This window comes from Aythya ferina (assembly GCF_964211825.1).
Source record: "Aythya ferina genome assembly, chromosome: 1".
NCBI classification, from domain to species: domain Eukaryota; kingdom Metazoa; phylum Chordata; class Aves; order Anseriformes; family Anatidae; genus Aythya; species Aythya ferina.
The window spans coordinates 98,637,353-98,659,156 of NC_140296.1; the positions used below are offsets into that span (position 1 = coordinate 98,637,353).

The window sequence follows — 21,804 nt, forward strand, 5'->3', positions numbered from 1 at the left end:
TGAACAGCTCAGTTCTTAGTGGTATTATTGTTATCTTTCTTTATATATGGCCAAATGTAGCCAGTTTTTACCAGAGGAGATGAAATAATTGCTTTTGTTCTATTAGGCATTAATGCCTCTTTGATTTCTCTTAGCATTTTTAGTTTATCAGGACACCTGGAGCTGCAGGCTAGTAGCACTATTATATTAATAATAGGATATGGTATTCAAAATATCATGCAGATTCTACTCCTGTGCTCATCCTTTCAATGTGAGGTTATTATTTTTGTAATCCTTATAATTTTTTTTTATTTTTTTTTGTAATAACCATAAGTAAACTTATAACCCTCTGCAGTACAACTCAAAGCCATGATTTGGTCCTTCAGTTTCTTATGCATTACAAGGAATATGATACTATCATTCCTATTTTGGTAGTTTCACTTCCTTATGTGATACATCAGAAACCACTGCCCATTTAGGGCTGCCAAATTACATGAAGCTGACATCTGACCTCAAAAACTTGAGCTTCTTTATTATGCTTTATAGCCAACATTCTTTAGGCGTTATTTTAAAAATCTGAATAAGACTTAAGTATTAATCAAGAACACTTCCTTTCTTGTACTGTTTTAGTATCAACTGCATAAATGAAACTTTGGATATGTTAAGAGTTTTATTTAGCACAAGAAATTAAGAGATTCAGTGATTAAGCCAATAACCTAGCAGATGCCACCAGGAAATAGAATTTCAATTAACTATATAGCCCTTTTCAAAGGGGAGGGGGGAAGTATGAACTAGAATTGAATTGACACTAGTATGCAAATAGTCTTTGGTAAGAAAACTGAATGCTGAAAAAGGTAAGTAATTATTATTTTGGAGAATATATCTATTTCTGTGATACCACAAGCAAAACAATGAAAGTATCTGTTTTATTACACATTTAACTCTTTAACTATTAATTTCAAATATTGATTTAACAGACAATGTCTTAGAAAAAGAATTAGGAGACAGAGCAGAGCCAGATTACGGTAAGAAATTCTGATACACTGAATTTAATTGCAATAATAAATAACTATAAGGATAATTTACCAGACGCTCCAAAATTACTCACGTTTAACAGACATAGGTTAGTACTGGAACATGTGAAAAATGTATCTTATAGAGACTAATAGCTACAAATATATGGCTATCATTTTAAATACTGCTGGTCATAATTCTTGTTCCAGATACAAGCACAATTTTGCAATAAAATTTACGCACTTATATGCAGCAGTTTAATCCTGGGAAAATTATTTTTTCCAATGTAAATGAAAATGTAATTATGATTAATTTATTAAACAACATAAGAGCTATATATTATACACACAGTTTTCCTAAAAGTTCTGATATTCTTTCCAGGTATTTTTCCAACAGTGCCAGCAGGAAATCCATATGACACACAGAAACCAGAAGATCAGTATCACATTATAGCTACTGAAACAGGTAATGTGCTCATAAGAATTTAGAGATATGGTAAAAACATTAACAGAGGACTCAGTTAATTATTAACAACTTCCATTATTATCTATGGGAGGAAGTAATCTGTCGCCCCAGAGAGTGCCCTGAAGAAGAACACTTTTGAGTTGATTTCAAGAGTCCTACGTGGTTCTACTTGTAACTGTGGAAAGAAATATTTCCATGTCCCCCCAGATTTTGATCCAAGCCTGCAGTTTAGCAGTCCTTGAAATCTGCACTGCTGTCTCTGACGCAGGTGAGTCTCTGTTAGGATGTAAGATTTCACCAGCCCTCATCCAGCTGTGGAGCATTTCCTTCTAGGGCTGTGATAGCCAATGCCTTGTCTCTTCATCTCCTTCCATCTTCATACCCCACATGATAAACAAACATATGGTGCTTATCTTTTTATATCTGATGCCTGGGGATCACAAAGACAGCACAAAGGAATCCTTCCTAACAGACACAGCATGAAGTTTTCGGTTATCTGCAGATTAAGCACCATGTCATATGTCCTGAAATACCCTGTATTTTAACAAACATCACACAAAATCACAGGATGGTTTGGAGTGGAAGGGACCTTAAAGATTGTCTAATTTCAACCCCCCACCATGGGCAGGGACACCTCCCACTAAACTAGGTTGCTCAAAGCCCCATCCAGCCTGGCCTTGAACACTTCCAGGGATGGGGCATCCACAGCTTCTCTGGGCAACCTGTTCCTGTGCCTCACCACCCTCATAGAAAAGAATTTCTTTCTAATATCTAATCTAAATCTAACCTCTTAGAAACCATTACCCCTTGTCCTATCAATGCACTCCTTGACAAAGAGTCCCTCTCGCAATTTCTTGTAGGCAAATTTCTTTAAGTGCTGGAAGACTGGTATAAGGTCTCCCTGGAGCCTTCTCTTCTCCAGGCTGAACAACCCCAACTCCCTCAGACTGTCTTCATAGGAGAGGTACTCCAGCCCTTTGATTATCACTGTGGCTCTCCTCTGGACTCAGTCCAACAGGTTCATGTCCTTCTTTTGCTGGGTGTCCCAGAGCTGAACAAAGGGCTCCAGGTGGGGTCTCACAAGAGCAGAGCAGAGGGGAAGACTCACCTCCCTTGTCCTGCTGGTCACACTTCTTTTTATGTAGCCCAGGATATGGCTGGCTTTCTGATTTGCAAGAACACATTGCTGGCTTGTGTTGAACTTCTCATCAACCAAGACGCCCAGGTCTTCTCATCAAGGCTCGTCTCAATCCACTCTTCATCCAGCCTGTATTTATGCTTGGGTTTGCCCTGGCCCAGATGCAGGACCTTGCACTTGGCCTTGTTGAATCTTAGGAGGTTTGCACGGGCCCACCTCTCAAGCCTCTGGATGACATCCCTTCCTTTCAGTGTGTCAACTGCATGGCACAGTTTGGTGTCATAGGCAAACTTGCTGAGGGTGCACTTGATCCCACTGTACATATCACCAACATTAAACAGTGCCGGTCCAACACCAACCCCACATGCCAAGAGTGGTTAAATGCTTTGCTGAAAGTAGTAAAGAAGGTGCTTGATATTTTGCAAATGTATGCCTAGGAGCTTACTATAATGCTCTCAAGTACTTCATTTAGCAATTTATGTCCTGAATTATGTCCTATGCCCTGCAGTTCTTGAAGAGTAGTAACATAGCCTTAATTCAAGGAATGGAACAACTCTAAAAAGCAACTCAGGGTTTTACAGGATTACAGCACGGTATTATAGAAAGTTGGCACTCCCTTTCCACATTTGTTGGCTGGATTTGAGTGAGTTTCCCAACTGATGTTCCCACTGTTTGCAACTCCAGAGGAACAGATATATTGATGAACTGTGTTTTGAAATTTATATTACTATTAAAAAACAAAACAAACAAACAAACAAAACACAAAGATTAATCTAACACTAACAAACAAACCCAGCCTTTATCCTTGCTAGTGAAAATATGTTCAGAAGAGAACAATGGGTAAGAAAGTCTTCACAATATGTACCCTATCTGTATAGTGTTATAAAACACAGGTATACACTTATTGAAAAACAGACCCTTTCTGGAAGCTGTAAACCTCATCTTCTATTCTAGGCAGATAATAGAGTCCCAGCTTGTACCACTTCCCACTCCTTTTGCCCAGGAACCTGCAGGGGAACATCTTAATCTCTCTCCACGTTATTCTGGGACAGTTTACATATGTCTTTTAAAGGGAATGGGAAGAGCAGAGTTTGTTCCTCTTGTAGTGCTGTGTAGTCAGGAAACCATAATTGGTTTCCTCACCCGGAAACTCACAGCAATTGAGTAGACAGGTTATATGCACTGTAGAAATCATTTTAAATACTTGATTTTTCAATCACAAAATTGGAAATCTTGCATTGCTGCATAAAGAAAATGTCAGAATTTAAATTGTCAAGGTATGCTTTGCATATCATTGGGGAAGTAGTATTTTATTATTGATATTGCTGAATCATCTTTTTGGAGCTCTTCCTACAGAAGAAATGCATAAATGCTATTCTTCCTTCCTTCCTTCCTTCCTTCCTTCCTTCCTTCCTAAATTCCTTCCTTCCTTCCTTGTGTGTAACGTAATGTATTTCTGATATTTTATTCCAGATTTTTACTCACGTGGTCAAGTGTATATCAACATGGGAGGCATTAATGAGAACTTTTTGTCTTGTAGGTATAATTCCAAATCTAATTTATGTTGTAATACCCACTATACCACTGCTGCTGTTGATACTGGTGGCTTTTGGGACTTGCTGTTTCCAGATGCTTCATAAAAGGTAAAATATACTAATTCAAAATGGTTCTATAATGCAAAATTCATGTTTCCATTGGCAAGCTATTCATACTGAAAGACTGCTTACATCTGTTCCCAAATATGCAAAGCACCGTCTTTTCATCTATTAAAATCCAAGTAGTTTACAGCTGTTAGAGCTGAACATTCACCTTCAGACTTTTCCACAGATAAATTAGAATAGTTCCATTTCTCACAAAGTAGGTTGCCAGTAGGACTTTACCTGTTTCTGAAGATTTGCTGACCAATTGATACACCGAGCTACTGTCAGCACTTTTATTTCACCTCTTCCATCATGATTACCTCCTACATAGCATCTGGGCTTTAGGTAGTAATATTGGGGTCCTCAGTGATACAGGGCAAACTCAAGAACTCAATTCACTTTCTGACAAAAAGGGACGATTGTTCTGAGCAGGACTAGCAGCTGTTTAATGATGTTTCAGTTCACATCCCATATGAACATGATGGGCTACAGGAGCAGTAAAATTGAAAACAAAAAGCAAAATTTAGTTTTGAGCCACACGCCAGTGCAACTTTTTTGTATGTCATGTATCTGTCAAAGAAGACACATAAAGTTAAATAGATAAGCATACACAAATATGTTCAAACAGTCATTATTATTATGCAAATAGGAAACATTTCAGCTTTTGAAACAGGATATGTTTTGATTCACACTTAAATACTTTTGACCTTTTTCCTTCTCAAAATGTGTTGTACCAAAATATGACAATCTATATGCATTTTTTTTCTGAACTAGTCTTTCTGTAACTTTCAAGGATATTTTTCATTCTGCATTCATTTCATAGAGTGTTCTCAAGTTACTGTAGTCAGAGAAGTTTAAACTGAAATATATTTTATGGATAAAATTTATTTTTACAAAATAAGAAGAGTAACAGATTCAGAAGCTTTGTTATCCCTATTCTCTTGAAGTGCAGAAACGCTAGCAGGGAATTTGACATCACTGTTACAGAAAATTAGAAAAAAGATCTTTTCCTCTTTACTTTTAGTCTTTTAGTTTGTGTTTCTCATTTAACCCTTCTTAGTAATATGTCTCATTGAGAGAACTGAACATATAAAAATGGTATTATGAAGTCTGCCATATAAAATACATGTAGATTGTGTCTTAATGATACACATTTCCCTATAAAGAAAAGGAAAATGCATGCTTTCCAAACTCTTTATGGCAGGCAAATTCAGGCTAGTGAAAGGTTGTATGCACTGTAGAAATCAGACCTTGGCAGCTGGACTATAAAAGGCTGGCAACTCAAAGAAAAAAATAATAAAAAAGGAATCTAATGTATAACAATAACAATTATATAAATAACCTAAATCTGGAACACATGTTATAATGGACCTGGATTTATTGGTAAGTATAATGACATATATGTTCATACCTTTTCTGGAAGATTTTTCTCCCTCTGAAAAAGGATTGTGGAGGCTAAGGCTCTCAAACAGTCTTAGGAAGACAATGAGAGATTCACGGCCCACTGAAATCAATAGAAATAGTAGTGTTGACTTCAGTGGGCTTTGATCAGGCCTTTGATGCTATAGCAGTTCATACAGAATTAATTAATCTGAACTTCCAATAAGTAAATATTGCATGACACAGGTATTGGAAATTAATCTTGGAAGATTGTGCTGTTAATTTATTGGTTTGAGAGACTAAATGATACAAAAATTAGGAAGAAAATAGATTGAACCAGAACAAAAACATTTTTTTTTTTCCCAGACTATTCATTTTGAGTTATACTAAAGCTTTTAATAGAGGAAGACAAAATCTTTTTTTTTTTTTTTCCATTAAAATCCGTCTGTATTCTGATATCATCAAACATTTGTTTGTATCTGTTGAAACAAATCTTTCTTTTTAAAAAGCGTTTCCATGGTTATTTTCAGTTATATTTCCACATATGATCTACCTAACAAATCATTTTGGTTCATCCCAAGTACACAGTTCTTGGGCAAAAAACAAATCAAAGAAAGAGTCAACCACTTCAACTGATCAGCTGCACAGTGCGGAGCTTTAAGAAAGGGATTCTGTCCTGCCGGGGAAGGAGGGATCCCCAATTTTCTGAATGAACCTGATTTCTCATTCTTTTTTAGGCTTCTACAACATGGTGACCTTTCTTCTGAAAGCCACAATCCATGGCCAACCAGGACATGCCTAGCTTGAAAGGTCATGACTAATTTTGCCTGGCGTTGGGCTCTTAAAGGGTAGTAATAAGGCAAAGCAAATCATCTTCCCTGTAGCTAGTAGAAATGATCAGCTCATTCATGCTTAGATGCTCTCCCTTTCATTTCTTCCAGGGAAGCAAGGAGAAACTGCTTCAAAGACCCATCTCCATTATCATCTGAATGCCTTGCAGAAAGTTTAAATTCCAACCTGGTATATGTCTCAGTTTCTATGATTGCATTTGATGGTCAAACCAGCAATATGCTCAACCTATTTATTGCACCTTTCTTACTAAAACCTGTTTCCTGAACCAGATGTATAGCTGTTGGAAATCAGTGTAGGTTCACTGAAGATAAGCTTGTATTACATAGGTATAGTTCTGGCCCAAGTTATTTAGAAATTGTTCCTACTCTGTGGCAAGAACTCTCCATTCAAAGCATTTCACAAGAAATTTAAAAAACATACCTGATTTTGCTCTATTAATCTGAAAAGCAGTAGTGAATCAGTTTCTTAAAGAAAGAGGTACTGAAACTACTTGATCCATTGCAATTACTTTGTTTATAGCATTGTGGCCTGATCTAAAGTCCACTGAAATCAATAGGAGTCTTTTCAATTACTCCAATGGGCTCAGGTACATAATGCATTACTTTGTAGGACTTCAGAGGTAAGTCTGGAGGGACTGAAAACTGTTCATCTCTCTCAGAGTGCATTTCAAATCAATTCTGACTCACTTATATTTATATACCAGTAACTGAGTAAAACTGAATGTATAGTACTGTTGGGATCTTGACTCTCAGGTTTCCAACTTACAGAATTATGTGCTGGCATAAAGGCCACTTCTCCTCCTCTGCTTTTTACTTAATTGGAAAACATATCAGTGTGAAATATTCTGTCCAGTGACTGAAATACTTTTACCAAAATGCAGCTGCAGAGGCTCATAAAGTGCCTGTTCTTTTCAGCAGACTGCAGCGCACTGTCCTCTAGCATGTAAGTGAGGGAAGGTGGTGCACTGTAGAAGTAAGACCAGAGAAGATGCTACCTGTATGGAGAGACTAGCCTCATTTTACAGTGTGCTCCAGGGTTCCCTGTGAAGATTAGAGTGAATGGTTTTGCAGTGTTCCAGAGCAAGTATTTTGGGACCGGTTTTATCTTTTTTACTCAAAACAAAACAAACAAAAAACACACAAAAAAAACTACTATCAAAAGTGTCGAATGAAAACTATACCTAAGGAAGCTTTCTACTGGTCATTCATTGCTAGGAATCTGACTCATATCCCATTATTTCATTAGAAATGAGGTAGAGCTCTGAAGGGAAGAGGCTTTCTGGTTTACCTCTACATGCTGGCACCCATTAGCGTGTCACAGTCACAGGGGTACAGCTCCAGGATGTGTGTGGGCATGGTTGTGGTAGTCACCCTGGGTGGGTGGGCTTGTGCGTGTTGGAAACAGACTTGGGGATGCGTATACTCCTGTCCTCCATGCATCCTTCTATACAAGGGAAGTGATCAACCTTCCCCTGCCCTCCTCAAACAGTGGCCACACAGTCATCCACACCTATTCCTACAGAGTAGTCTTCCAGAGGGGTTTTAGTCTCTGGCCAGAAATGGAGAAGACTATACTGTATGAGTAGGTGTGGATGAATGTGAACTGAAAAATAAAAAATAAATGCTATCCAAGTCACTTCATTGCATGGGAGGAACTCCTTAAGAGGGTGGTCTGGTAATGTTGGTAACAGTTTCTTACCTTGACCCCACCACTGTGGCACTGTGCTTGATGCAGCATGGGCATGACCCTTATGTGGTTGGGGAATCTATGGCAACAAAAATGGCCATCAAACAGGGGATGATCCATGTGTGATCACAAACTTGATTCAGGGCCTGTACAAGTATACATGAACTGAAAATAGTTTATATTTTTATTTTTCAGTAAAGGAAGAACAAAAACAAGTCCAAACCAGTCCACACTATGGATTTCAAAGACGCCTAGGAAGGACAGTAGCATGGAGGTATAATGATTTACTGACTGAAAGCAAAGCAAAAATAACATTTTGCAGTCAGGCTGTATTATAATGTCATCTAAGAACATTAGCTTGGAATGGCTTGAAAATGCAAAGGATCTACGAGAATGAACTCTAAGCTCCCCCTTGAGGCAAATGTTCAGATCATTTTTATATACTGTTTGATTATTAATTCAGTAACAAAATATGCCATGCTAAATAAAGGGTATGTGTTTATTTTGCTAAGAGATGTAAGTTAGCTAGTTGTGAGTAATGAAATGAACAGAGCATCGAAGTTTTTATGAGGACATATCTACAATGTGCATCAGTTTTAAGATAGATTGTTTGCAGTTAAACAAAACCTCTTTGTTTCCTTTAGTCTCTCATGCATTGTAACCTAGTTGATGTACTGTAAATGGAACCGATAATTTTACAGTGTAACAATTATTTATCTTTGCATAAATGTTTGATACAAAATATTTGTTTAGTATTTATTTGCATGCTTAAGACAGTTTTTGATCCTAAGGCACAAATTATTTTAGTATTTATAAACCATTTGCACTGGCAGAGACTGCTGCCATGTTATGACATTGATCTGCTGTGGCAAAATTCAAAGATTAAAAGTTGTTTAATGTTATATAATGAATCCACATTGCCGAGGAGTGACCGTATCTTCTTGACATATGATACAAGGGCAACTTAAATCACTTGGCAAGCGATAAAACATTAGTGAGGTGTCCCTTGAAATTCAGCCTTTGGTTGTAACTAATTATTTCTTTTTTTAGTTTTTCTGAGGGAAAAAAAAAAAAAAAAAAGTGTAATTATCCCAATAGGAAAGAGTTTAAGAATAAAATTACTTGTTTCAGTAAGTCTATGAAAAGAAGACATTAAAGATTATTTAAATATAGCTAATAGTTTGATATGAATAACATAACGTTGGATCAAAGAGAAGACAAATGTCGTGTCTTGGAAGTAGTACTAAGAAATTGATCCCAACATTACTCAGACTATTATCTAGAAAAGTGTTAATTATGTTAATTGATAGATCTAGAGGTAACCACGATGCATTCAAAGTCCTTTTTTTAGAGACATTATTAATATCACTAACATTCATTCTCTCTGGTTCTATAAGAGCTTTCTGTGCCATAAAATGGTTTTAGCAGTCATTAGTACTGCATCTCAGGGTGCTAGTAAAAGCACTCTGGGTGATTTGTTAGTGACAGTTTGGTGATGTAGCAGAGAGGCTAAAGGGTCTTGCTGCACTTTGCAGCAAGATTTCAAAAGCATGAGTTCACACTTGTCAGGTTTTCTGTTAATATAAATAGAAGACTACTATTGGGTGGAAGTTGGGAAGAGATGGACAGAACCAACAGCATTGGGATGCCTACGCTGTGCTAGCTGATGTTTTTGAAGCTTTTGAAGTAGAGCTTTTGAAGGTCAAAGAGAAATGTGTATCTCTTTTTTTTTTTTTCTGAGGAATAAATATTCACTGCCAGTAATACTGATGGTACAATGCTATTGCATTGCTGAAACACTTCTGAAACCATCTTAAAGTTGCAGTTATGCCATGATTTTTACTTCCTCTTTGAAGAAGGCTTTTTCTGTAGTTCACGTTAAGTATTGCCACTCCTCCTACTTACAACATTCTGTATCTGTTTTTCCAATCAGCTTTAACATCTTTCTTTGCTCAGTCTCCTAATTCAGCTCCCTTTATAGTGATTATGAACAGAAAGAAAACTTGATAACCAAGTCCATATATATATATATATATTTTTTTTTTTTATTTTTTTCTGACCTAATTATTGCTTAACTCACCTGAGGCCAAGAGCTCCATCTTTCCTGGGAACATCTGGGGTAATAAGAACTTGGTCTTTAAACATTAACTCCCTTAAGGAAATAGGGAGGGAGGGAGAGTGAAGATTCACATAGAACTACAGAGCTACCATTTCTTCATACTTTGAGCTTCTAAAGTACATTGACAGTCAATATTGGGATTAGTATAGCAGAAGTGTCAGGAGTAGTTTCCATGTAGCAATCAGGAGAACTCAAAAACCTTCAGATTTCTTTCCTAAAGGGAAAAGGTGATTGCTGGGCATTTATTAGTGTGGACCAGTATCATTTATGTATCATTTCACCTTACCAAGTGAAGGAAATAGTTTCTATGCATGTATTTCCTTTGCCTAGGACTTGGGTTCCTAAAATACAAGGGTAAAATCTGAACAGTTTTAAGAGTCCTATGTTAAAAATAACAAATGTTGCATGGAATGAACTGTGTAGTCTTGCACCAGTTAGTCCCATCTTTAAACTGATGATTCTCTTTCATGCACAATGTATAAATTCTATACATACACAATTTCTTTCACCTTTATTTTCCTATTTCCATATGCAAAAGGGAGATAGGGCTAGTAGTAATAGAGGAAAGGGGGAGAAATAGGTGATTTGCACTTGCAGACTGAACACCTTGAAATTAGACTTTGTGTTGGTATTTCCTTTGGATTTTTGGGGAGCTTAAAGAATCCAGGAAAACCAAAGCTATTTATGTGAAACGGTATAGTAGTGATAGCAGAATTGCTATTAAAAAAAAAAAAAAGGCAAAGAAACTCCACCACTTTTCTGTCCTTCATATTCACATTAAATTCTACAGACTGGAGAAAGAAGCAGTTTCAGGTGTCGGATTTCATCAACTACAGCCACTCTGAATCAGCTCCTTGGCTTCTACTTACAGCTATGGGGTCAGCTCATGGTGACCACATTCCCTTCTGATCACTGGTTCCCTAAATCTCTTGCAGACAGCAGCAGGAGGTGTGAGGCAAGGAACTGAAGGACGAAGAAGAGTAAAAACTTAACTAGGCCTCAGATGGACAGCATGACTTCAATATGGCATTCTAAAAAACTTTATATTTCCTGCTCCAGTCATCCCCAAGGAATGTAATTTTTCTTTTTTTTCCTTAGTGATCTTGGTCTTTTGCAAGCAAGAAGCATTTCGGAGAGAAAGCTCTTATTTTCTTCTTTAACCTTTTAATCATTTTAGGTGCAAGCAAGTATGTATCAGCATCAAGCATCCATACCCTATTTTGAAGCATCTCAGGCCAAACTCAAATCAAAAATAATCCATGCTGCCCACATATTTTATTTCAGTAAAAACTGGTTTCACCACAGGCTAATATGACATGGGCATACTAAAGTAATGGATGCTGAATGAAGGTTAAAATGTGCTTGACTAAGAAGGTTATGTTGATTTCATCTAGACATAATTGAAATAAATTTTTTAAGTATACTAGTCTACATTATATATATATGTTTCTGTATGGGATTTTATAATAGGAAACTTTTAAGTTTGATGTAATGATTTATTAATGTATACCTCAAAATACATCTGTGCTTTGCATTTTGGGAAGCAAAACATACACACAGAAAGATACTATATTTCTTGAAAGCACATTTACTAGTAACTGGATATGCTTTGAGTTGGCTCTTGTATTTCATTAACAGAATGAAATGCCATTTACAATAGTGATGTATGGTAAATAATGCTGAAATCATGTCACATTTTAATTGTTTTAATGTAATTACTTCATCCGCATCAATTTATACTTGATTAGAGAATGCACTTTATTTTTTCTTTTTATTGTTTTTTTTTTTTTTTTTTTTTTTTTCCAGTGAAGGAGAGGAACAGGAGAAACAGACCACTACTAAATATAAGGTTTTGAACTCTTAATATTTTAACCAACTTTCCACCCCCACATAGTTTAAGAACAGATTAACAATAAAAGAAATATCTGTAGCCAGTTAATTTGCAAAGATAAAAACACTACTTCCTTTTACATATATTTAATCTTGCTTGCTTTGGACATCTGGAAATGTTGTGTGAAGTGGTGTTGTAGGTTTTTTCTGATAGGAGAAGAGATTTTTTGGCATCTAATTTTATTACATTGATTAGCATGTTTAGGTGGTCATCTGGAAAATTAAACATTTCTACAACAGCTGAAGAAGAAAATCTTTGCCTATATTCTAATCACTAATAGATTGTAACTAGTTACCTCTGATCCAGATAGATTATTTCTACCCAGATGGTTTCAATTTTTTAAGGGGAAAAAAAAAAAAAAAAAAAAAAAAAGAAAAAGAGGAGAGGGAAGCAGCTACTATACTTGGCCAGGGAGAATTTGTAATTTCTGGGTCTTCTTCAGGAATCTTGACTTTTTTTTTTTTTTTTTTTTTTTTTTTTCTCAATAACTGCCAACCTGTGTTTGTAAGCTAGCTTCTGGGCACTTCAGATCAGCATTTAGCATTGTAAACACCGAGCATTGAAACGCCTTACAAAAATCATTGATCTATGTGTATACGTACAGATACATATATCCAGTAAATTAGAATGCATTTTGTATTTTCATGTGGTGCTGCAGAATTAAAAGGCATTAAATTTCTATACTAGGTTATAAGCAGAATACGCATCACCTTACGCCAACATTCAGACACCACTGAATTTAAGGCATTTTAACAAGAAGAGTAGTGTTTTAATAGAACTATATTTAGACCAATAAGATCAAACAGATTTTTTCCCCATACTTTTTACAATTTGGAATGCTGTTAATAGGCGATCAGGACAGATTTTAAACAAAACACAAAATCAACATTAAAAGTCCCCAGGACAGAAAAAGCATAAACTATCAAAAGAACATTTTATTCACCATGATCTTCATTATTGTCAGGACTTTAAAAAAATATATTGTATTTTATGAGAAGTTGTAGTACTGTCAGTCAGTGCCAGGGTCTACACAAGTACATATCTGTAATTATTTGAATAATTACCAAAACACTTGCATAAAAAGAAAACTAAAAAGCTATATTCCATCTTTATTTAACTATTAATTCCAAACAAATTGCACCGGAGATAACTTTAATCTTACATTCAAGTTTGTTCATTATAAAGCAAGATGATACAGGATTAACCTTTATGCACAATCTACTAATATCACATCAGAGCTTTTTGTAACAGACAAGTTAGAAGAACTCCCATGAGTCCAGTTTCAACAGATAATGTATACTTTCATTTCAATACATGGCAATTATTGAGAAGAATTGACTATGCATTGAAATAAGAATGCACCTTGGGAAATAGTGTAAAATCATAAACATAGTTAATGTCTGGCCTGAAATTAATAATTTAGACCATTTTTCAATAAAGCATTTGTGATTTGAAAACTAATTTTCTTCCTTCTTTCCTTCCTTCTTCCCTCCCTCCCTTGCCATGCTTTGTAAAGCTCTCTACTATGCATTTAATACACTGCTGTTCAAAGAAACCGTTTCCCCACACAGTGGATAGACAGCAGAATTACCTTTCATATAAAGGAAAATGTAAAATTATAAAACTATTAAAAAGTATAGAATCTGTTTTGATATATTCCTCTCAATTTTTTGTAAAGAAAGTAATTTTCAATTATTAATATTTCTTTCCCTAAATTTAAATCCAGACTGAATTTTGAATTATACCTTTTCAGTTTCTCTAATTGTGAGTTTTGAATGCTAGTCTCTTTTGCATTATTATACAGGCTTACTTTCAACCTTTAAATTCAATTTCTATCATTAAAAAATATCAAGGTAATAGATGGTATTTTGTATCCAGTCCACAAACATGGTGACTCGAGTATACACTCCTGGTCGTTCGGGAAGTGCACATTTATAGCCAAATGATGTTACACCTACCAAAACCCACTTGTTACCATCTTCAAACATCAGAGGGCCTCCTGAATCTCCCTGCAATATGCAATTCAAAAGTTAAAAGTGAACAGTGTCAGCTGTTAACCAGAGGCTGTTGGTTATAATGTGTTTTTTTTTTCTTGATGATCTTTAATCATGAACACTGTATCTTTTTATGCCTTGGACACCAGAAATTAGAGTAATGTGGATTCTTCCATATAGAAAACACAGAAATAATCTATTTTAAAAAGTTTATATGTAATCTCTCTATATTTATAATCTATAAATAATCTATGATCTTTTTTTTTTTAATAATAAAAAAGGATGTGATTTTAAACTCTCATCAGTCTTTTAGTAGAGGACTGAGTTTCAAAAGATTATTATACATTTATATGTATATATACATTTGTTGGTGGTAAATACCTTCATTTTGCACAAAGCTTGGGTAAATGTGTAGAATTATTTTCCAGATGAGTCTATTTAGCTAAAATACAGTTCTATTTTCTATCCCCCAACCTTTGGCAATTTGAAATTCAGAGAAAATGATGGCAAGATTGCCAGAAGAGGAGATGTACTTTTCTGCCACCTCTTTCTCAATGGGTTAGCAGATGCAAGAGAGTGCAGGAGATAAATTTAATTCATCCCACAGCCTGAGTGACCTTTCATGTCTTGTTTTGATGAAAAAGAAAACAATGATTATTTTTTGTTGTCTATTCTGGAGCTAGTTAGTTCAACCAGTATTACTGTTGTCTTCTTTAGGTTCTTTGAAGGGAGCTTTAGGGAAGAGTTCTGTGGGGACTCAGTTATTAAAATACTTCTGCCCATAAATCTAGAGCATCCACAAAAGTTCAAAGGCTGTGACAGCAGCCTAAAGGCTGAAGCAGTATCAGGAATCACTTGTTCCTCTTTGCTCATGGTTGAATGGCCATAGATCGCAATGTTGGTCACTTGTACTCTTTATCAACCTACGGCGCTACACTTTTTTTTTTTTTTTTTTTTTTTTTTTTTTTTTTTTTTTCAGTTGTAAGGGCAGGAAACAAAAAGGAAAGCTACAGAGGCTGAAGGAAAGGAAAATGAAAGTAAGCTTGCATACACTCGTCTTTGACTGAAGTAGCCAAAGTCACTGCACCTGATGAAAGCTTAGGCCAGGGCACTAAGGCAAGATCAGTTATGTGAGAGTGTTCCTTATCAGTCTTGAGGAGAGCCAGACAATCTCCATGCTGTAGATTCCACATTACTGGAAGAAAAATGTGTTGGCCTACTCTGACTATGCCCTCAAGGATATGCAGTGCATTAAAAGCAGAGCGGGAATGGACAGAACTGAAAGCCCCAGTAAACAGCCTCTCCAAAATACTGTGATGTTCACTTATAAAACATCTCCAGAGCCTACGTATTCTGGGGAAAAGCATCATTGCTCTCTCCCTTTCCTTGGGTGAGGTATTTTTGAGATTTTGCTTTATTGGTATTTATTTCTCTGTACCCTGCTTTTTCCTAAATGTGTTCCTTTTTTCTCCATGGAATTACTCAGAACTAATTATTCAAAGTTTTGTTCAGAAAATTTCCAGTCCTCATAGTTATCTCTCTGTAAGGTTATGTCAAAATGATACAAAACAGATTTTTATTATAACATGTATCCTAATAAAGTACTAAATAGGCAAAATATTGTGAGTAGAAATTATATTCACAGTGATTCACAGTCCAGGTTTTAATGACTGGAGGATCACTTTTTCCCATAATTAAATGTACCGTGTGCTTGCAGTGAAAATGAGTCACTTATCCTTACCTGACAGGAATCTATTCCTCCTGTGTCATAGCCTGCACAGATCATATTTTCAGTAATACTATATTCTGGCATCCATTGCTGGCATTTGTCATTTAAAATGAGAGGGACCTCTGCTTCTTGCAATATATTTGAAGAGGAACCTGATGAACATACAGACTGCGTTTACTTCCTTCAATAAATACGTACAACATGCTCAGAATACCAATAATTTTGTTCTTGATCCAACATGTTGGGCATGTTTCCAAACAGTAGGAAGCCCTGCTGCACTGCTGTATTATTCAGGTTTATGCCCCTGAAACACAATCACTGATTAAATGGTGCTCATTAACCGAATCCTGTCTTTCATTTGTGCAATGGGACTGAATTTGGTTATAATTGAATCAAGGTTATTAAAATCAGTGACTATGAACTTACTGTGGATAGGTCTGAGAGCTAATTAAAGGCTTAGAAGCTTAGATTGCCCAATGTTTCCACACTATTCATTGTATAACTTTGACCGGGTATTTCTAGTTTTGATAAAAATTTCTGTTACTGGTTTCCAACTGAAACTTTAATTGCAATTTTACTCTGAAAATTGAGGTGCAAATATTTATAAGCAACCATGGAAGTGAAATGGCATGTTCATTATTTTACAGAGTTTCCAAATTTTGAGAAGGGGATATACAAATAGAATATACATTTCACACTACAGTCAGTATACGTGCTTCTGAAGAAAATCATTTGCACATTTTCAGAAACACTGGGCTTTCTTCCCTTCCCCTTCCTTTCCCCTCCCCAAATATCTTGAAATAAGATGTTCATATTTCATATTGAGAAAAGCAGTAGTTGTATTCTCCTAAGTGGGATGCAGTAAACTTTTTCATAATTTAATGGTTGTAGATATGTTTTTTTTTGTTTGTTTGTTTGTTGTTTTGTTTTGTTTTGTTTTTCATAATAAATATGTTGTAACTCTTCTACTTTGCTTTGGGGAAGAAAGAGTGGGTGAGTGGGATAGCTCCAAAAATTCTGTATGGAGTACATCTCTAATCTGTTTTGCTCCTGTGGAATCAGGAGCAGACTTTCCCTCATGGCTTCATGCCTGTTATAATTTTCCCACAGATGACTCACCTCCGCTTGTAGTATCACCCCAGCCAGCAATGAAGCAGCTAGTTCCTGGCAAAAAGTGTTGATTTTTTTCTGGTAAGCAGACAGGTTGTATGTAGTCTGTGAATGTGAAATAAACAATCAATTTCAACCTCTTTCCTGTATTCTGTTTTTTATGGAGTCACAAAAGAAAATGTTCATTAACTCCAATTCACTTTGGGGAGCAAAATAACCAGGAAGTACTGGATTGATTTATTAGGTTGTAAAAAATGTACAGCCATTCCATCACCTCATAGTTAAGAGCTTAGCATAATAGAATAAATATATTTTTTATGATAAAATACCAACTCACTTATTTACCTGTATATTGCACTTTGTACTGAAGATGCATCAGAGCAATATCACTGTCTTTTGTAAGCTTATCGTAATGAGGATTTATAATTATTTGATTGATGTATCGAACTACTGTTGAGGGGTGTGTCATATTCAATTGGTCATGCAAGCCAAGAACTGCCTTCCATTTAGATGGTTGTAAATGCCTCCTAGAAGTTGCAAGGAATATTCACAATTTTGAATGATTAATGAAAGTTCTGAAAAATACGTTAGATAAAATGCTAATCTTTAACCTCCAAGCAATTCATAGCATGTTCACATTTTCTCAAAATAAATATGAATATGTAGTGGCTGTGCTTATAATTTTGTGATAGTAATACCATTTTAAACATCCATATAGTAGAAATATGTGGTTGATTCTTGATGTTAAGCTTATAATGCATTATTTATAAGAATTAATCAGATAGCAATGCAGTGGAGGAAAATACATCAACTAAATTGCTATGGCTTTTTAAACATTGGGAAGAATACTGCTGGCTGCGCATAATGCAATTAATATTGGTCCCAGTTAGAAAATTATTTTGGAGTTATCTAAAGAATAATAGATTTACAATGTTGTAGATAATGCTTCAGCTCACTGACTCAGAAAATTGGTCTCTTAATTTTCTTATCTAAAGTGAAAACAATATGTTTAGACAAACTATGGCATAATCTTATTTATTTATTTATTCATTTTATTCATTTTTTTTTCCCTGGGTTACATATTTGAGACTGTATCTAAGTTAGCGAACTTATATATATTTTTTTTAATCAACCAGTTAGTATTTTCAAAAATATATTTTCAGCCATATCGCATGAAATTGGTTTCTGCTTATCTTTTAGTCTGACAAGAGGTTATCTTCTTCCAAATTTAAGCATTTAAGTTAAATATTCAGAATTAAGGGATGCAACTGGAAGCTTGCACTTAAGGAAAACTACAGCAAAGTCAAGGTGATAAAATGAGATTTAAGTGAAAAGAGAAAGGTGATATAAGTGAAAAGGAAGCACCAAAATAGATGTGGACTTATTGTGTGCAAACTAAGAGGGCTTTATCCTCCTAATTTCAATGACTTTGTGACAGGAATATGGCTCTTGTCATACAATGAGGAGGCACTCATATATTGGCATAGTCTGTACAGCATTATTGTTAAGCTATTTATAATTAAAACTCTACTGTAATTTTGAACAGAAATGTTTCTTTTTTGCCATTCCAGTTTCTGGGTGTCTTCTACATAATGTTTCTATGATAGACGTTATGGAGGCAAACCTTAGAAACTATTTTAATATGTATCACTTCTTTGAATGGTACAAATAACACCAGCTAGAGAGCATCCAGTATTGTCTAATCAATGCACATAAATCAAGATTCATTCCAATTACACACAGCTGATCTTGATCAATGAATAGCAGTATAAAAGAGGGACAGGCAACACTGAATATACCTTTCTGAAACACCTTGTCCTTTAGAGCATTGACAGAGACTGAAGTAAGTAATGGGGGCCCAAATTGCTCATGGTTTAAGTGCAAATGCTTGGTATTAATACCATATGTTCAAAATGTAATTCTTCGTTGTTCAGAAAATGCTTCTTAGTTTCCTTGATTCTCTGCTTTAGAGTACAGATTGAGGATTTCCCAGTAGGCAAAAGAGCCTTTAGTCAAGCTCCATGAGCTTCAAAACACAGTAATTAAACAGTGAGCAAGATTTTAATTTTTTGTATCTGTATCACAAGTTATTCATTATCTGATGCCCCCTTAGTGAACCTGCACATAAAAAAAAAGTGTTTCACCATCGTTCTTAAAATCAAAAAGAAAAGACATGGCATGGATGTAATATGACAATCTCAGCTAGTTGGCATGATGCCCCGTAGTCAGTGGAGACAAAGATACACTTGTGAATATATTAATTTACTTCAAAACATCTAATAAGCCTCAAAAAAGTGTAATTCCTGAGTGTTTTCAGTACAATCCTTTGAAAGTATGCTTTTCTCTGTATAGGACTGACTGATGGCTCAGGACTACACTTCAACCCAGCTTTACTGACAGCCACTTGCCATTAGGATACTTGCATGTTGAGGGAGTAATAGCATGTGCTAATTTATGAGTGCATTGAACATTACCCATATACACAGTGTGCTGCTGTCACCAGCCATTCCTCGCTGACAAGGGAGGCTCCACAAAGATGCATGGAATTAAAATGAAGTGAGACTACCCAAGGCCAAGCTTCTCTTCTGGCATCACTTCCACCTACAATCCTTGTTCTATTGTTCTGAGTTACCAAGCGTTGTCCACAAGCTAAAATAACAACAACAACAAATAGTGGTTTACATATGTTTGTAGGGTAATGTGGTACATTTTATTAGAATAGTTAATATTCTTGGAAAAATAGACTTTGTACTACCTGACCTGCTATTCAAAAATGCTATTATCGTGGAGGAAGTCATTTTATAGCTGAAATCAAAATGAAACTTTGTAACTTGGATTTAGATGTATTATCTTCTGAGACCTTGACATTTATATATATATATATATATATATATATATGATTTCTGTATAGACTCAAATGCAGTGTATTCTTAACTCTGAAAACAAGTGAAGATTATAAATTTTTCTGTTTATATAATTATAAATACAGCTTTTATAGTCCATTCCCTAACCTTTCAATTCAAACTATAAACATTATGCTTTATGGACTGAACAATCTGATTTCTGTGTTAAACATTCCCAAGGTGTTTGTACTTACGTTTAATGTTACATTGCAGATGAATCACCTGGTTGTTCAAACAGTGTTCTCTAGAATAAAAGTATAATTAAATCACAAGTATCTGCATACCAGGTAACACTCTCTCTCTAATATATATAAGCGCTTTAGTTTAATTAGTTTATCAAACTGTTAAACATAGTATTTTGGCTACAGTCCTCCATGCTTTAATTTTTTAATTATAAATACAAAATATTCTTTTATATATAATATTACATGTATATGTTCTTCTTTAATGGACACTTAATTGATGCATGTTTTGGAAATAAAAGTAGATTTCACTTGTGATTTAAGTGAACAAGTCATCTGCTTATGACAGATTCTCAACAACATTGTAACAGGATATGGCAATTTTTTCTGCCTTTTGAGAAGTTTTCAATAACTAACCACTAGAGATCAGTGTAACCAAAGAATTTTTAAAAGGGGTTAGTTTGGTATCAATGTATCTTCTTTACTAAGATTACAGTGCACTATAAAATACATAGCTGCGTATAGAGGGTTAGGAATTATTTAGCAGAGATAAAGCCGGAGCCTGGACAGCATGAGACTACAGATCAAAACAACTTGAGCATTTCTGATACCCAGAGGTTTTAAGATTATCTTCATAGCTTGTAATGAATCTGAACACTTGGGACAGTGTGTGTGCCAGCAATTTAAATCTGATGCACACAGAAATATATCAGAGAAAAATAAAAAAGACTGCCAAAGGCTAGTTCACAGTATCTCTTTTTAAAAGAGAAAAAGGGAAGGATTCTTTAAACATGATGTGATATTATGCATCCCTCACTATGTTTACACTAAAATTTGAAATCTGTTGTGAGGGGGTGACATGACCCAGCATTTTCACAATGGCATAGTGGTGCAAGAAGGGCAAGTGAGAAGAAGTAACCCTCTGCTCCACTACCCAATTAAATCTGCACCATGGTGAAGGTGAGCGAGTGAGATATGCCTCTAGCCTTGTATTGTATCATATGAACTATTCGACATGTTAGATTTGTTCTTTTTTTTTTTTTTTTTTTTTTTTTACATTGAAGAAGGGATTTGCATATAATTGGGTCAAATGTATCTCCCACCATCACTGCCTACTGATTGCTTTCATATAAGGTATTTATGGGCTTCTGCTTTATCATCTTTTTGGAGTGAGCTCACAGTATGAAAACCACTTCTTTGCCTGCACTTCAGTTTACTAGTCTTCGGCTACCTCTCGGTAAACTCGGGAGACTTCAAAAGGCAACAGAGGCATTCCATGGGCGCTGCATACACATCTTATGTGACCCTCTGAGTGCAATCCAAGGAGCATGCAAGGCAGAAATCTAAAATACATGGGACATCTGTGATTATAGTCTTCACTTAGGAATGGCAAAAGCAATTATGCCTGTGGCGTCTGCTCATGTATCTTCAAGTCATGATTTTGACCTGTACAAAGCTATTTTTTGTACAAGAAATACATTACCTAAAGGCATCAGAGAACAGTTATACTGTCTGCACCACAGCTGAGGATCTGTGCTCTCCTTTACTTTTATGGTAGTTATGCTTGAATATTACCAAAGGCAATGTGAGCAACACCTTTTATAATCTGATTACGAGCATTTGATTTTTTAATTATCAAAACTATGTGACCTTTCTGTCATTCATTGTATATACCACAAAAGCATAGGAAACTATAATGGTGTCACCCTGTAAAATTGATTT

General features: G+C 35.4%; 2 protein-coding genes across 10 annotated transcripts in view; one reads left to right on the forward strand and one right to left on the reverse strand.

Annotated features, from left to right (window-relative positions):
- Nucleotides 1-19,425, forward strand: part of CHODL (chondrolectin) — a 37,529-nt gene extending 18,104 nt beyond the window's left edge. The window contains exons 4-8 of one of the 5 annotated variants that reach the window (XM_084532871.1): nt 957-1,004; nt 1,375-1,458; nt 4,137-4,239; nt 8,350-8,428; nt 19,350-19,425. In XM_084532871.1, coding sequence (XP_084388997.1) covers nt 957-1,004; nt 1,375-1,458; nt 4,137-4,239; nt 8,350-8,428; nt 19,350-19,355 — 320 coding nt within the window. In that variant the 3' untranslated portion in view covers nt 19,356-19,425. Of the gene's footprint in view, nt 1-956; nt 1,005-1,374; nt 1,459-4,136; nt 4,240-6,557; nt 6,637-8,349; nt 9,066-11,208; nt 13,036-19,349 lie in introns of those variants that run through there. The other 4 variants (XM_084532868.1, XM_084532872.1, XM_084532869.1 and 1 more) reach the window with 4 other exon arrangements.
- The window catches only part of TMPRSS15 (transmembrane serine protease 15), a 56,279-nt gene continuing 46,532 nt past the window's right edge, over nt 12,058-21,804 (reverse strand). For all 5 annotated transcript variants that reach the window (XM_084532831.1, XM_084532830.1, XM_084532828.1 and 2 more), the window contains 6 exons: nt 20,095-20,144; nt 19,472-19,646; nt 17,343-17,524; nt 17,007-17,102; nt 15,900-16,039; nt 12,058-14,173 (listed from right to left, as the gene is read on the reverse strand). In XM_084532831.1, the coding sequence (XP_084388957.1) occupies nt 14,003-14,173; nt 15,900-16,039; nt 17,007-17,102; nt 17,343-17,524; nt 19,472-19,646; nt 20,095-20,144 (814 nt within the window). In that variant the 3' untranslated portion in view covers nt 12,058-14,002. The remainder of the gene's footprint in view (nt 14,174-15,899; nt 16,040-17,006; nt 17,103-17,342; nt 17,525-19,471; nt 19,647-20,094; nt 20,145-21,804) is intronic.